Source organism: Asterias amurensis, chromosome 3 (genome assembly GCF_032118995.1).
Source record: "Asterias amurensis chromosome 3, ASM3211899v1".
Lineage (NCBI taxonomy): Eukaryota > Metazoa > Echinodermata > Asteroidea > Forcipulatida > Asteriidae > Asterias > Asterias amurensis.
The window spans coordinates 9579700-9596062 of NC_092650.1; the positions used below are offsets into that span (position 1 = coordinate 9579700).

General features: G+C 40.6%; 1 protein-coding gene across 1 annotated transcript in view; it reads right to left on the minus strand.

The window, feature by feature from the left end:
* The window catches only part of LOC139934716 (A disintegrin and metalloproteinase with thrombospondin motifs 16-like), a 132887-nt gene that overhangs the window by 88676 nt on the left and 27848 nt on the right, over nucleotides 1-16363 (minus strand). The window contains exon 5 of the mRNA XM_071929092.1: nucleotides 911-1101. Coding sequence (XP_071785193.1) covers nucleotides 911-1101 — 191 coding nt within the window. The remainder of the gene's footprint in view (nucleotides 1-910; nucleotides 1102-16363) is intronic.

Below are 16363 nucleotides of genomic sequence, written 5' to 3' on the forward strand. Positions count from 1 at the left end.
TCATGCACACAACAAAATTAAGACCTATATTACTGTTGTATAATTACGCAAAAAGCAGCCCCAAGGTCTTATCAATGATTTGATACTGATTGTCAAAGATTTAAAATATTAACGATTAAAACCCTTGTAACTTGACACCTGGGGGTGAATTAAATTTAAATAGGCCTTAAAGACAGTGGATACTATTGGTAATTGTCAAAGGCTAGTCTTCATAGTTGGTGTGTCTCAACATATGCATGTAATAACAATCCTGTGAAATTTGAGCTCAATCGGTCCTGGATGTTGGGAGATAATAATGAAAGAAAAAAACACCCTTGTCACACCAAGTTGTGTGCTTTCAGATGCTTGATTTCGAGACCTCAAATTCTAAATCTGAGGTCTCGAAATCAAATACGTGGAAAATTACTTCTTTCTCGAAAACTAAGCCACTTCAGAGGGAGCCGCTTCTCACAATGTTTTAAACTATCAACCTCTCCCCATTACTCGTAATCAAGTAATGTTTTATGGTAATAACTATTTTGAGTAATTACCAATAGTGTCCACTGCCTTTAAATCCCCCAAATTCAGACCCCAACCAAACAACCAACCCCCCCCCCCACCCCACCCCTCGCAATTATCATGACTGTCACGCACAAACTAGCAGTCGATGATGACGTCAGACGGGTGCTCATCCGATGATGTCATGGCGCCCTCCCCCCAAAAAAATCTGTGGAAAACACTACAAAAGGCAGACCATTGACTTGACCATGAGAGACCCTAGTATGCATTTCATGCAACACCTTTACATGGAACCAAAGAAAATGCATTCAATGTCACTATATACTGTGTCAGCTAAGCCCCAAACTGGAGGACATTACAAGAAATGTATCTACATGTGTGTAAGCCTAATGAAGAGATGGATTGCACCTACCATGTTGAGTACTGTCAGCACATATGGAGTTATCTTCTCCTCGCCATGATTTCTGATCATCTTCCTGTCTACTACTACCAAGGTCTCTACATAACGATTCCTGTGCATATTACCTTCAATAGCACGTTTGTGTACATGTGAAGGGAATTCATCAGCAAGGAAGATGTCTTCTTTCGACTCATGTGGCTGAACTACAAAAAAAAGAATCATACCAAACATTAACATAAAGTAATATTTAAATCATATTCATAAATACCTCTGACAGTTTCGCTATTCCTATTGGTGGAGAGCGCATCACGTGCTGATGTTTAAACCTTTGACCAGTGTTTATAACCGGTTGTGAGCGGGTACTCCGCGCTAGTCTTGATGCAAGACGTTTCTTGTTACGGGCAATGCAGGCGCTGTCGGTGAGTTGGCCGCGATGTGTGTGAAAGGAAAACCAGAACGTATGCACACGAACGGAACATGTAACATGTACATGTACCACATACCACGGGTAGAAACAAGCACGTCGGAAACCATGCGAAAACGGATAAGTTTTAACAAAGTTTCTTAATTACGCCTTTTTACCAAAAAGGTATTTATGAATGGGAATAAAGGGGTAGCTACTAGTTCTTTCACGGCAGGTAAAACATTGCATGGTCGAATTGCCACGTGATAAAGGCCCTGGCCTTCGGCTCATGCCTTTCACACAGCAATTCGACCCTGCCGGTTTTTTAACGGCCGTGAAAGAACTTGTAGCTACCCTTTTATTCCCTTACTAATAAATAGTACCTGTAACAGCAATTAATGACCTTTTCAGTCCAACATTTTGTCCATGAAGGTAGAAATGCTTTACATCAAAAACTTCTTAAGCGGCACCAAGGCGAAGACCAGGGCACTGATGCTGGCTTCCATGCATGAAATGTTTAATTACACATGTACAGGCCTGAGAGTGTTATGTGGTTCAAAATCGATGTTAAAGGAAGTTTTAATAATAATATTAATAATAGGCATACATTTATTGAATAAACAAGAATGGTCTGTTAACAATTACAATTGCCTCACTGAGATTAATCTCTTTCTTGAGTTATTGATTGGACAACATTTCTTTTGTTTAAGCCATTAATCCATTTCTAAAAACAATAGGCTTCTGGGGGATCATAGGACCAGTCCACAAACTGAGTTAGGTGTTGATACGCCAAATCCATTTAAAGTTATTGCTCGGACAACATTTCTTTTGTTTTAGCCATTATGACCTTTACATTTGACCTTTGGGGTCCAAAAGAATAGGCTCCAGTGGGATCCCTAGACCAGTCCACAAACCAAGTTTGGAGTTGATATGCTAAGTGCTTCTTGAGTTATCACTCGGAACATAGAGCAAGGAAGTAACTCTATGCTCGGACAATGATTATGCACACCTGACGGACACAAGTGTGTGTAATGCCTGCAATTGTGGACCTCCTACTGTCCCTCTCTGCAACAGCTCCCGTTGGTTTTGTCCACGTTTTCCAACTGTGGACCTTTCCCGAACCATGGACCCTTTTTTCCTCTTATGTTATAGCATAGAGCAAGGAACAGAAGGAGTTACAACTAGTCGTCTTCAAAGGTTCCATGTGCGTTACCGCGGTCACAAACGACCAGCGCTACACGGCAGAAACATCTGCGGGCGCATTTCCTAATATAAAAAACTAGGTATTATACGTCTGTGGTTACGTCACAGAAAAATACACAGATTGCATTGCGTTCAAGCGTCCTTCTCAACCAAACGGCATACGGCAAGGATGATTTGAGCTAAGAATAACGACATTTCAATGATTTTAGCAAAAGAAATTGCAATAGGAATTATCTCTTTGTAATATTCTTATAAAACAAACACAAAATCAGTTGAATACTTACAGCTCTCTCAGTTTTCTTAACCAAAAATATCTCACCCCAAATTGTCTAAAAGTAATAAAAAAAAATCCATTTTATATTCCCTTTTTTTAGTTCGTGTCTAATTATGTCTACCGTTCAAATGCACATCCCCCGATAGGAAAAACGTTTGCAAAAAATCACAATTCGTTTTCAACGGCCGGAGACCACCGACATTACATATTTCATTATTTTTCCGATCAGCAAAACTTAACAAGTGTCACAACTCATCACAGGAAAGGCTGATTTGTTTGCTTCAATATTCAGTAGAAAGCTCAAAGTTGACAGTTTCTAATGTAGCACTGTGCGCATGCAACGTGGCTAATATTGTCTACTGCGCACGCGTTGAGCTTGTTTGTTGCTACTTTACCACTCCAATAATTATGAATGGAAAACGATGTGATACCAGCGACGGAAGCGAAAGGCGGTAACACACATGGGGTACAAAGAGCTAGCTGCGGTCGGAATGTGTACAGCCTTTTACAGGCGATGCGGTTCACATCCATAGTGTTTCCAGTGGAGGTGGGCGCAGCGCTAATCGGATTGATTTGAGCTTCGGTGATTAAGACCGGAGTTGTAACTCCTTCTGTTCCTTGCTCTATGGTTATAGGTCCCCGGTTTGAATGTGCATACATACATTGTTTAAACCACACAGCGTAATAGATGTTCAAATTGTTTGCATGCAGGTCGTGAACGATCCCCTGTTTGGTTTCCCTTCCCTATTGTTGTTTCTGAGTTCATTGTGTTTGTTGGTCATGCCTGGGGCAGCATGCTTCTGAGCAACAGTAATTAGCTGTTTCGTAGCGAAGCGCAGCGAAACAGCTCTTGTTTTTGTTTTAAAAAAAATTTTATTAGCTGTTTCGTAGCGAAGCGCAGCGAAACAGCTCTTGTTTTTGTTAATTTTTTTTTTATAAGCTGTTTCGTAGCGAAGCGCAGCAAAACAGCTCTTGTTTTTGTTACAGTTTTTTTATTTTATTTTTTTATTTGTCATCTTCAGAAATAATTTTTATAAGTGCTGTTTTGCAATGTTCCCGAAGAGCAATTGCAATGAAACTTTCAGGGATGAAATGTATTGGGGCAATGATTATTGCAAAACAAGGATGTCATTATGACATCATCACAAGTCACGTGACGACATCTTAAAGGTGTTGTGTTTTAAATGTTTGAAAATTTATAACAAATCAGCCACAAGAGACCGTAGGTTTCTGTTTGCGGGATTGGGTAGGGATAAATTAGGTCTTCATTTTGTTTCGTGTGCGTGACCTCACATGACCTCTACTTCCTGTCGAAACCGGAAGTGGCCCTCTAATTCAAAATTGGCAAAAGATATGAAGTTGCTTTTAACGATGTTAGTGCCTGGCAAGGGTGGGCAGTTCAAAAAAATACCAATGACGCCACAAAATGCAACAGCGCCCTCTAGCGGCAGGTTGAAAACTTGTCAAAATGGACTTTTTGAAGATGTGTGTGGTGAAGTTTTTTGTAATCACTTCAAATTTTACACACACGTTAACTGTCAGGCAGCCATCATACGTGTGAAGTTTCAGATCAATGACGTCATCGGGGGTCACGTGACGCGGCCTTAAAGGTGCACTTTTTGAACTAATATAACTCCCTAAGTAATAATGCGATCATGTTGAAACTTAGTAGGTTGTTGGATATTGACAAGTTCTTGTGAATTGTGAAATGACGTCATGATGACGTCATCACATGATTTTTTAAGATTATTTTAATTATTTGCACCTTGAAGTCATAAAATGCTATCTGAACATGGTATAATCCAAAACATTTTTTTTAAATAGGCTGGGTTAGTCAAACTGCTTTGATGCCAAGAGAATTTCAAATTCAGTTGAGAAATTTGGAAACGTTTATGATTTTTTTATATTTTTTGACCTATATAAGTCATAAATTTGGACACGGTGTAAATTTTTTTTTTTATGCCATATTAGGCAAATTGCTTTGAATACACAACAAATTTCAAAATCAGTTGAGAAATTTCAAAACATTTTGACGAAACAGCTATAGATGCATTTGTGCAGAAATGCAAACATGTCTCGTTTGTTTTACTTTTGTTACCCGTGACCCGCATGATTTGTCCTTGTTTTTTATCCCTTCTGGTTGTCGTTCCCATTTGGTTCTGTTTTCCTCCTGCATGCTCCGCCCTCAGCCGCCTTCTTATTGTGTTTTTTTGTTTGCTTTTGTTTTCTTTTTCAAATAATTTATTTAAGTTAATTTAATTTAACCTTATTTATTATTTATTTAATTCTGTATTTATTTTCCTTATTTCTTGCTTTCTTACAATTGTTTTTTTTTTTCCGTTAATGTTCTGTCTTGTGCTATTGTAACTTGTTTGTTGTATGTATTGGTCGAATAAATAATATTAATAATAATACTCACCCATACCCACGCACACCCAGCCACAAGGAAGGACAAGGTAAACACTATAAAACTTGGGCACTTTCAATAACAAGTCTAAGTTTTTCTATCATCCAAAAACAAATCCCAGTATAGTGTTTTGTCAATATTTAACTTACAGGGGAAAATAAAACAAGGTAACAATTCCTAAATTCTTAATTCCTAAATGTGTTATTTTAAGTTCAGGCTTCATTTTACTTATAATATTCACACCATTCCCCAGTCAAGCCTTGCTAGCTTATATTGCTGTCGTGTTTTTTTTTTCTTGTTTTTTTCTTCTTCTTATTTTGTTGTTTTCTTCTTCTTTGCCAAGGATACAAAGCGCTATAGGAGAACAAAACCAAAAGCCAAAAAGAGAATATCCAATATAACAGCGTAAAAATACTTAATGCAACAGGATCAAACACAAATTAGATGGTACGATTAAACAGATGTGTTTTTAAGAATCAATTAACTGCTCTACAAAAGAAGCGTTCCGGATTGTAACGGACCTACAAAGTCTCACGCATACATGTAAGGGGTGAAACTCACACCTTAGGGGTCTGTCTCACGCTCACATGTCCCGTAACCATTTCCTAACGCTGTTAGGGCCAGACGAAGAAAAAATTAAAGATATGTATAAAAAGCGCATGAACAAAAGTGCATTCTACAAAATTTGCACAATCTGCAGATTGCACAGTTTTTCTGAATCATCATCAGCTTTAGCTAGCTGCCATACAAACAAAGCGCAAAATTGCAGCTTGCGCCACTTTTGCTCTCTCAGCAAATTCAGCTGACGATTTGGTAGAGCGCAAAACTTAGTTTGAAGGTTTGCGCTTGTCCCAATTCATTTAGCAATTCATTGAATGCCCTCCACGAGCGTAGACTCGACAGGCACAAGTCGTGAGCAGAGGGAGGATTTTTGACATCATTTTAGACTGAAATTTATCTTTGTCTTTTGGGGGAATATCTCTGACACACCCGTATCCTGCCTACCTAATGTGAGTTTGAAGTAAACTGAAGAGGTCTTTGATGCATTTTGAAATTTTGTTGTTTTGTTTTCAAATACACAATTGTTCAATCGGCCATTCCTAATCCAAGTAAAACAAAAAAATGCCCTGATCAAAGTGAACGATTCCTTTTTAAGGGGAGAGGGGTCCGGCAAATCTCATGCCTAGCTGGTCTCTTCTGAACTTGGCATCTCTGTAGTAATGCGAGTTCCAGCTATGGGGACCAGCAATGGAAAATGACTGGTCTCCAAACTTCCTGGCAGATCGAGGTACATGTACCACCAGATTGGATTGAGATCGAAGGCCTTCGAGTTTGGGTTTGTTGAAAACAAATGTGTCTCAAAAGTTTGATTGGAAAGTATTGGATACAGTTTTGAACATGTTCAGTGCTGTTTTAAAAGTGATCCGCTGTTTGACTGGAAGCCAGTGGAGATCCATGAGCAGAGGCGTTCTAGCATGTAAAATGTATTTACCAGGGTAAAATACCGCAACTTGTATCATCTGTTTTAAAGTGTATTTAACAGTCAAGGTAAAATACCATAACTTGTAAATACGTTAAAACATGCTAAAACTGAGAGGAAATTATTTTGTGACATTATTTTACTCATTTCTCAAAAACTACAGCACCTCAGTAAGTAACATTTAAAGGTAAGCTTTCTACTATCTTTATCTTCAAATCGGATCATTGTCTGACAGAAATGCCCAAAATGCTAGAAAATTTATTCAATGCAGCTCAGAACCTTTCGGTCAACAATCATCAGGAGAATTGACAATTATGGATATATCACAACTAACTTTACTTGGACAACAGTGACTCAGAGTGGGGGTGGGGGGGGGGGCATGAACTTGACTAAAGCACTGACATACAGGTACTGCATGTAATCAATGGCAACACACAACAAGTTTAGAAAGCACAGGTTTATGTATGACTACTCTTCCACTATGGTTTGTAAACAATACTTCCATTAAAGGGCTTACATGCTACATTGGACATTATGGTTGGCAACCATTATTCCAATTATAGGAAGTGAAAGTGTAAACACTTTCCAACAACCTTCAAGAGCGTCTTGACTAAGAAGAGTTCAAAAGGAAATGGCTTTTTATTTGTTTAATAAACAATTGACTTGTTACTTGTGTCAGTGCAGAGTGGGGTAATAATAATTTTAACACCCCTTACAAATATTCTGCTTTTTCATTTGTTTAGAGCGCATCACATGATATGTCTTAGTTTTACTAGAAACGATTTTTGGGGTTGAACAAAGAATTGACTAGAGTGGGATTCGAACCAGCGACCTCTGGATTAACATGTTGGTGCTCTACCAACTGAGCTATCTAGCCCTATATTGGCGGTGTCCCTATTTTGTCAATATCTTTGTTCGGGGTGCCAGTCAGAAGCCATACAACCGTTTAACTGCCGTGTAGCCAGGGATCACACCCAAATTACGACACAACCTGGGAAGCGGCAGTCAGGGGATCACCTTAAGGGGATGCAACTTTTTGTTTCAGATGTCAATAAACCACAAGGGATACTGACTAGGTAAATTTTAAAATGATTTTTGGGGTTGAACAAAGAATTGACTAAAGTGGGATTCGCACCAACGACCTCCGGATTAACGTGCCGACGCTCTACCAATTGAGCTATCTAGCCCTATGTTGGCGGTGTCCCTATTTTGTCAATATCTTTGTTAGAAACGGTGGCCGTGTGATAGTGCCTCGTTTGCCCAACGACTATCACACGGAGTGCAGTACACCCAGACGTCTTTTTACCCACCCTCGAACCCAATCAGTTGTGTATCTCTGAATCTGAAACGCCCGTATGAACGTTACGTGTACGAGGATGATAAATTGTCTGTTGGGGTGTTATAAAAAAACTAGTATTGACTGCTTTTACTCGTGCTATGGTAAAAACTCCCGACTCCCTCCGACTGCATTACATGACGTCACGGCTGAGCCGAGGGAAAATAGAACGCTCCGGGGATCACCTCGGGAGTCATAGTTTAAACCATAGCACTCGAAGCAGTCAATATTATTTTGTATACCATCTGTACACGACCATTACCTGCCACTTCAATTCCTTGCAAACTACATACTTGAACACATAATCCATTCAAAAGCCACGACCCATCTCAAACAGCATAATGTCCTCAACAACCAGCAGCATGGTTTTCGCAAAGGTCGATCTTGAGAGACTCAACAAGCATGGCTGTCAACGACCTTACCAAAATCCTAGACAGCAGAGGTCAAGCAGACGTTATAAACATGGACTTCAACGAAAAAGGCGTTCAACGTTGTTCCTCATCAGAGACACTCCCACACAAACTCTTTCAAGCTGGAATTGATGGTACACTTCATAAGTAGGCCAGTAATTTCCTTACTAAAAGGTCTCAACAAGTTGTATTGTTATACCTCCGTAACCAACTGTGAAGTTCGATTGGTCGAGATCCAATCATGTGACGTGCAACAAAAACGCTTGTTATACCTAGGTAACAAACTGTGAAGTTTGATTGGTCGAGAACCAATCATATGACGCGCAACAAAAACACATGTTACATGGCTTGACGGGCCGGGTAACATGACAAGTGATGTACACCGGTGTACATCACCTTAATCGTTCCCAGCGTTGGTCGATTTCCAGTGCTGTATACGAAACAACCACATGTTCAAGGGAATAACAATTTTACAAAGGTATAACAAAACAATTGTTGCTCGCTGTGACACTTGTTGATGAATGGAACCGCCTACCAGTATGTATAAGAGATTGAGAAGCACCTTCAATAGACTCATTCAAAACTAGGCTGGATAAAATCCAAACGACCACTTTCATAAGGGGAGCTCATCACTAATTTTTGTCCACTAGCCACATCACACCTGCAACTTATTTATCCTGTAAGGAGTTTGTTGAGATACAGACTGTACACTGCCCCTTTCTCCTCCCTCCTTAATGAAATCAAATCCTCAATCAATCAATATCATGATCCAGACATGGACAGCTCTCTAGTCTAGACTCAAGGCACCTGCTGGGCTATAACTGGAAAGCCCCATATTATGTGGCTGGGACATGTCTTTGGAAAGTAATTTAATAGCTCACTAACAAAACAATGGTTCTGCAAACTGTGCAAGACTCCAGGGTGGTTTCTTTTCAAAACTTGTAAGTTTACACAATTTGCATAATGAACAGGCACAACAATCCTTGACAAAAACATTTATTTTATGGAAAACATGACAATAAACCTTTATTCATAGTTTTACTGATGTATTCATTACGTGCAAAAGGATTGTAAGAAAGTGGGTTTCTAAAAACCAGTACATGCATGACGTACATACATGTAGTGTACATAGTGTGCATTCACAACTTCACATTTTCTTTACCAAGACTCTGCCTGGTCTTTATTTTTGGAAGTTTTTAGACTTTCAGAATAAATTTGTTGTATTGAGAACATTGTTTTACAGTGAAACCCTGACTTAAAGGGTGTAAAAGAGCTCCACGTTGACAATGGATCTTAAATCTTTTTTAACCAGTCACTGATTCAAAGTATTCTCACTTTTTGTTTGATCTGTAATTGTGATCATCTGTCTAAACGAAATGTTGAGAAACTGGAGAGACCAAGGAAAATCGCTAAGCATTTAATTGGTACTGATCTGGGTTCAATTGGTTCACTGTATGAAATAAATACTCTTAAAGGCAGAGGACACTATTGGTAATTATTAAAAATAATTATTAGCATAAAACCTTACTTCATAACAAGTATTGGGGAGAGGTTGATAGTATAAAACATTTTGAGCAACGGCTCCCTCTGAAGTAATGTAGTTTTCGAGAAAGAAGTAATTTTCCATGAATTTTATTTCGAGACCTCAGGTTTAGAATTTGAGGTCTCGAAATCAAACATCTGAAAACACACCACTCCGTGTGACAAGGGTGTTTTTTCTTTCATTATTATCTCTAAACTTCAACGACAAATTGAGCTCAAATTTTCACAGGTTTGTTATTTTATGCATATGTTGAGATACACCAAGTGAGAAGACTGGTCTTTGACAATTACCAATAGTGTCCACTGCCTTTAAAGTACACAAAATAATGCAAATAAAACAGTTGTTTTACATTCAATAAGGTCGGGTATTTGTCTTTCTGTTCCTAGGACTTCACTATGCCGGGCCAGACGATCATTTGTTCCTAATGCTATTCACATGTTCAACAAAACAGTAACTAAAAAGGGTTGTTAGCACTTCTTACCATGGTCTTGTATTGTTCGCATAACACTGTTGGAATGGATTGGTCGGGGCAGCGTTAGCTGGTCGCTGGTCACGGGTGGCTACGGGGGTAGGAAGGCTGGGTGTGTCTTCAAGCCTTTGTTGTCATGATGACCGGTTGGTGTTGTTTTGGCTGGTGCATTTTTTTTGGCTGGTTTTGGCTGGTGCATTTTTTCAGTGTGCGGGTCTTTTGTTGCTTATTATTTCTACTTCTAATTATTTCTAATCGAGTCTATGTATTTTTTTTTCTAACACAAAACACAATGTCCACAGGATCTATATTAATCTTACACAGTTTGAAGATAATGATAGTAGAAAGCATGGTTGGTATCGATTGTGTTTTTTATTTTGGTGGGCGAAAGTGTACCCAAAATTTATCAGGTCTCAAAAAAGTATTTTTTTCTTTATTATATCCATACGACATACAATGCCATAGTTGCGTGAAGAACCAAGTGTGCACGTGCAAACTTACATACGCTAGATCGCCCATTGTTTGTGTAAGGTATGTGGATGATTATGAGTTGTCGTTAAATGATCGTGGCACCACAGGTTCGGCTTTTGAAGTCCCTTCGTTTGCACTCCTTCTCTTCCTTCCTCCATGGTACAACCATGAGTAAAATCTCTTTTGAAGGAGTGTTGGCTCTGAAAAGAGCCGGTTTGGTCCCGACGTCTCGGCCATTCTCCTGAAGTCGAGCAGAGTATACTGTTCAAACGTTGAGACCAAACCGGCTCTGTTCAGAGCCACCAGTCCTTTAAAAGAGATTTTACTCATGGTTGTAGGTGCAAGTTTACTATTCATAGTTATATTTATAGTTACTCAAATTATAGTTATTCACGAGTCTAATTTTACTTTGAAAGGGCCAACATGATCACTGCGTCTTATTGTCTTATCTACTAATGTGCCTTATCCTGTATCGATTATTTCTCTATGACGATTACTCTGTGAAATCTTTTATTTATACTGTTAAATAAATTCTTTATTTCGACACAAAGTTATTCTACTTGTTATCATTATTTTTTCTTTAAATAAAACCTAACCGTTCACATACCGACAGAAGAATAAAGTCACTGGCCATGCTAACAATAACACAGACGCGAACCAGCGTCAGGACCAATGCTGCATGCAGCACACTGCTAAAGCGCACCAGTGACATATCCGTAACACTAGTCTTTACTGTACAAGAAGCTGTTTTCCCATAGTCAAGGACCTTGGTTTAGCTGGACCTTCACGCACCTTTTGTGCAGGAAGTTACAGTACGATGGAGATGAAGCATAGCATGATAGGTGCATGCCTGTATCAGCTACACAATAAACTGTCCAGGGACATGTAATTATGTTGACCACAAGTTGGTGCACAAACATCTAGGTCCTGCGTCCCAAAAGGCCTCATGCTTGCCGCCAATGTGTTCCCCATCAGGCACTTTGGAAATCAATCAAGATAATACTTTTCCTACTAAATCTGTAAATTCTACGAACATAAGAAAGTTTGCTGTTATCTGGTGAGGGTCTGATGTGAAATAGCAATGGTTATGAGACATTGAAAACTACAAGCTGAGCAGCTACCTGAGCAGGCAGAGATTGATCGTTGAAACTGGGTATAAAGAGATAAGTTGCAGGTGCAATTATTATCTATTCATAAATACCCCAGACAGTTTTTCAAGTGGGAGTGTTTAAATAAGGGAATCAATATGTGGTGAAGAGGTTTTCAACTAGTGGTTTAAACCCAACGAGGCCTGGTTCTTGATATTTTACCGAGAATTCTTTGCTCTACTTGGACGACCAGGCACCGACCCCAGTTTGGCTTGCAGAGGGGGTCTACCCAAAGCCAGCTGAGATGTGATCCACATCTGTGGTGGCTGAGATTGAACCTGGGCGGAAATTCAACGCCATCAACGGTTCTTCCTGAGCTGGTAGAATGGGTATGGCCTAGGAGATGCATGTCGCACCTGTGGCGACCCATGTTGAACTTGAGACACTTTGCGTCGTTAATGGCAGAGCTGACGCTGGCTGGTTTTACTTGGAGGACCAGGCATAGACTCAAGTGACTGAGTAGCACCAGGCTGTTGTAGTTTATGTTAGGCTCATAGAGAAGTAGCTGCAGAGGCTGCATGCTGGTATGGCGGAACTGTCGTGATGAATATATAGCTGCTATGTGTCACCCAACAGCCCTTTCGTCCGATCAATATAACAAATTAAGAATGTGGACAGGGCAGCTTGTCATCCTAGATGCTTAAAAAGTGTGTTAAACTTTGACAAAGATATCTGGGGTTGAAAATTTTGGCAACTGGTTCTTAGTCAAGAAAATTAAGTGTGGAATTAGTTGAACGCCCCCTGGTTCCCAGCGCAAGTGGCCTGGTTTTAGAAACAGAGCGTGAAATTTACTTCTAGGATGGACCATGGAGGCCGCAAGAGGAAAGACTGTTTTGACTGTCAGCAAATGAAGGAACAGGATCCAGCTGGTTCCGAGGGAGACTTTGACCACTGCAGAAATCCCACAAAGGAGTAAGCCTTTTGGTGCGTGGTCTGTCATTGAACTATCCTCAAAAAGGTGTGAAAAGAAAGTGTTGTTTATGAGGGTTTGAGTTATAGCCCAGCCCTCCGAGTATGACACCAATGACAGATCTGTTGTCAAGAATGGTTGTAATTTGAAGGTCTGAGTGAAACAGGTGAAGAAGAAGAATCCCCATCCACTGTTATATTGGTCAATCAATCGTTAAATTTATAAGACGCTAATCCAACAGTCTTTGCTCATAGCGCCAACCAGTAAGCTTTTGAAAAAGGACGAGATTTTAGAGATGCAGAATGGGGGCTGAATACTTTCTAGCTGCACCATTTGATGCAATGTTGCAAGGCTGTTGTTTGATCCTTTGTAGTACTCAAGGTAGCAGGGAAAATGGGAAAAAGATGTACCCCAGGAGGACTGTCCAATCAAGCTCAGGGATGGGCATGTCGTGTACAAAGCAGCATTGGAAGCTTGTGATTGAGGTGGGATGCAAACCGGTCTATGTGAGGCGTGTCCATATTATTGAAAACTTTGTCAAACTGTGGGGTGGTGGAGGGACCACTCTGTAAAACTGCTTACCCAACGGGTGGTGTACCGGTAGTAAGGTCCGATGGGAATGCACCACTTCAGGAGTTCCCACGTGTGCATGCAGAGGGAAGGAGAGTGGGTACCCCCTTAGCAGATTTCTGTAGGAACCTCCTGTGGAATTGTCTGTCTTTATAAGGACTGTACGATATGACTCTGTTCTTCTAATGCTGAAGAGCCCCTTGAATTGGTAGAAGCAGGTAGATGTGAAGTATATAAGTTCCCGCCACTGAAAAATTTGTCTAGGTGGGCCCCACAACATGACAGTGAGGCATCTGTATTGAGAGTCACGGATGGAGTGGGTGGCGGGAATGTTGTACTGCAGGGAAAATTCCCGTGAAAAATGTACTATTTGAGATGGGATTGGATGAGAGAGCTGACCGGAACTGGTTTGGTTATGCCTGTTCGGGGTCAGTAAAGAAAAAATCAGAAAAAGCTGAAGATGGCACATGAGCATTCTGCACCCTGTACTGGGTCTTCAAGACTGGCCCTAAATCCAAAAAGACGAAGTCAGACCCTGGGTGGGAGAATTGACGGAGTAAGGAATATTTGAACAAATCAGCTCTGGTGAGGCCACATTAACCTTCCTGGTCGTCATGTTGAGGGATGCCCCGAGAAATGTTTGGCTTTGAGATGGGACTAGAGAAGACCTCCCTACGTTGATAATGAGCCTTAGGTTCGTTAAAGAGCTTTGACAAGTGTCCGAATAGAGGATCAGCCAGTCGACCAGGTACCTAGAAAGTGATTCTGGTAAAGACCCTTGGAGGCATCGGGACTGGTAGGTCTTGTGTCGGTTATTGACTTGAGGTATCTCCGGTGATATGTATGACTCTTAAGGACAGCTCCTAGCGTTTTCATCAGGAAATGCCTGGTTCGAATAAGGCACTGAGGGGCCGATGATTGATGATCGGTCGCCACTGGTTGAAAAATCTTGGAAGCCAGAAGGAAGGAGATGATGGGACTTTTGTTTTGAGAATCTGTTGTGATTGAAGTCCCAACGTCTAGTAACCGACCACCCACTGGTCCCGGAGCCGGTGAGACATGAGGTAAGCGGTTATGTGGAGTCATTGTCTCTTGGGTCCTCGAGACCGCTGCGTCTTGAAGGAGTGGTTTGAGCTAGAGGGTGTTGCCTCAGCTGCAGAGGATTGGGAACGATAACCTGGTTTGGCTGCTGAGCGTGAAAAGTTGGCCCTTGAATGACGAAAATTGGACTGGTAGGGGCGACGAAGAGGCCATTTGTTGCTTTTCCTGCCCTTGTCGTTGGTGTGTGGGGGCAGTGAAGAAGAAGATTTATTCGAGGGTCGATGAGGTTGCTCTTCCAGTCAGTCTTAAGAAGCTTGGCCTCTTGAAGCATAGTATCGTCAAATTAATTTGCAAAGAGAACACTCTCGAGCAAAGGTAATTTTTCCATCTGTTCTCTGGAGCACTGTGAGGGCCAGTAGAGCTGATCGAGGATGAGCTACCTACGCAGGGAAGTAGCCATAGCCGAACTGGTAGTAATTGACTGTAAACATGAACCGAGACAGTCATCAAGAAAACTAAACATGACTGGCAGGAGCTCTGGATCCACTGATGCAGGGTCCTTTGAAGCCCGAGCGAGAGTATCGGACAATAATACAGACATGTTGGAAACCTTGGCCCCATATCGTAAATGACGGTCTAGCTTCTCGAGAGAACTGTTGAGTTGAGGTCTTTAGTGCGTTTATCCGTGTAGATATTTTTTCGGGTAGGTTTATCAGACCAAAGGTTATCTTCAACTCTGGATGAAATTTTTTAGGAGAGTTTTTAAAACAGCAAACGTAGTAATTTACGGAGGGAAAACTTGTGTAAAAATCTCCGTCCGACAAGTCAGAAACGGACTCCATGAGAAAATCGCATCAAAGTGAAGAACATTAATTCAGCAATAATAATAATAATTGGACACTTTTTATACAAAGGTTAGTGAGGATCATTTATTCTGATCTTCCTGCAGGTCATTTTTATTTACCATGACATATAATCAATGTCAATGTCCACATGAAAGAAAATAATGAAGGCCGGCCACTTCTGTCAGAGTCAGACAATTGGGGTACGAAGTGACTTGGGTACAAAATGACTTGGGTACGAAGTGACTTGGGTACGACAACTTGGGTACAAAGTGACTTGGGTAGGAAGTGACCGACATCGGTGTGTAACGCTACGTTGTTTTCAGAGAGCTTGGGAAAAAACGACTTGACACTATGGCCGCTGTAAAAAGAAGGGCGTTATTTGTGTGTACACACGGGACCTGCTTTGTTTTTGTTCAGCGGAGTCGCTTGCGCTTGCGCATTATAAATGCATTTGTAGGTATCGAAGGTGAGCTATTTTTTGTAATAGAACATTCTCTTTCGAGTCAATCATCTACTCTTCAAATTTTTGGCCAGGATTGAGTGCATCTCAAAGCTGCAGGTGTCAAAACAATGTCATTAGATGTTGAATTATAGTTGAACAAATCATAATAATAATAATAATAATAATAATATTGAAGTCTCTTACATATAATAGCGCACGTATCTGCCAACAAGGTACTCAAGGCGCTCTACAAACCTTCAGAAAGATAGGTAATTGAAGTGATAAATTCTGAGGCCCAACTATGTAGCACCTTATAAGGGTTTTTAAGGTGCTATGGCGCATACAGCAGCCACAGCCTACACCAGGGCTAAACCCCTTCTCTTTTCAATAAACAACTGGGTTCTTTTACATGCGTTACACAACACATGGGAGCCAAACATATGCCAAACGCAGCCTGTAATTTAACAGTAGAATGGCCATAAATCGGCACTATCAAAGAACACTGTACATCAC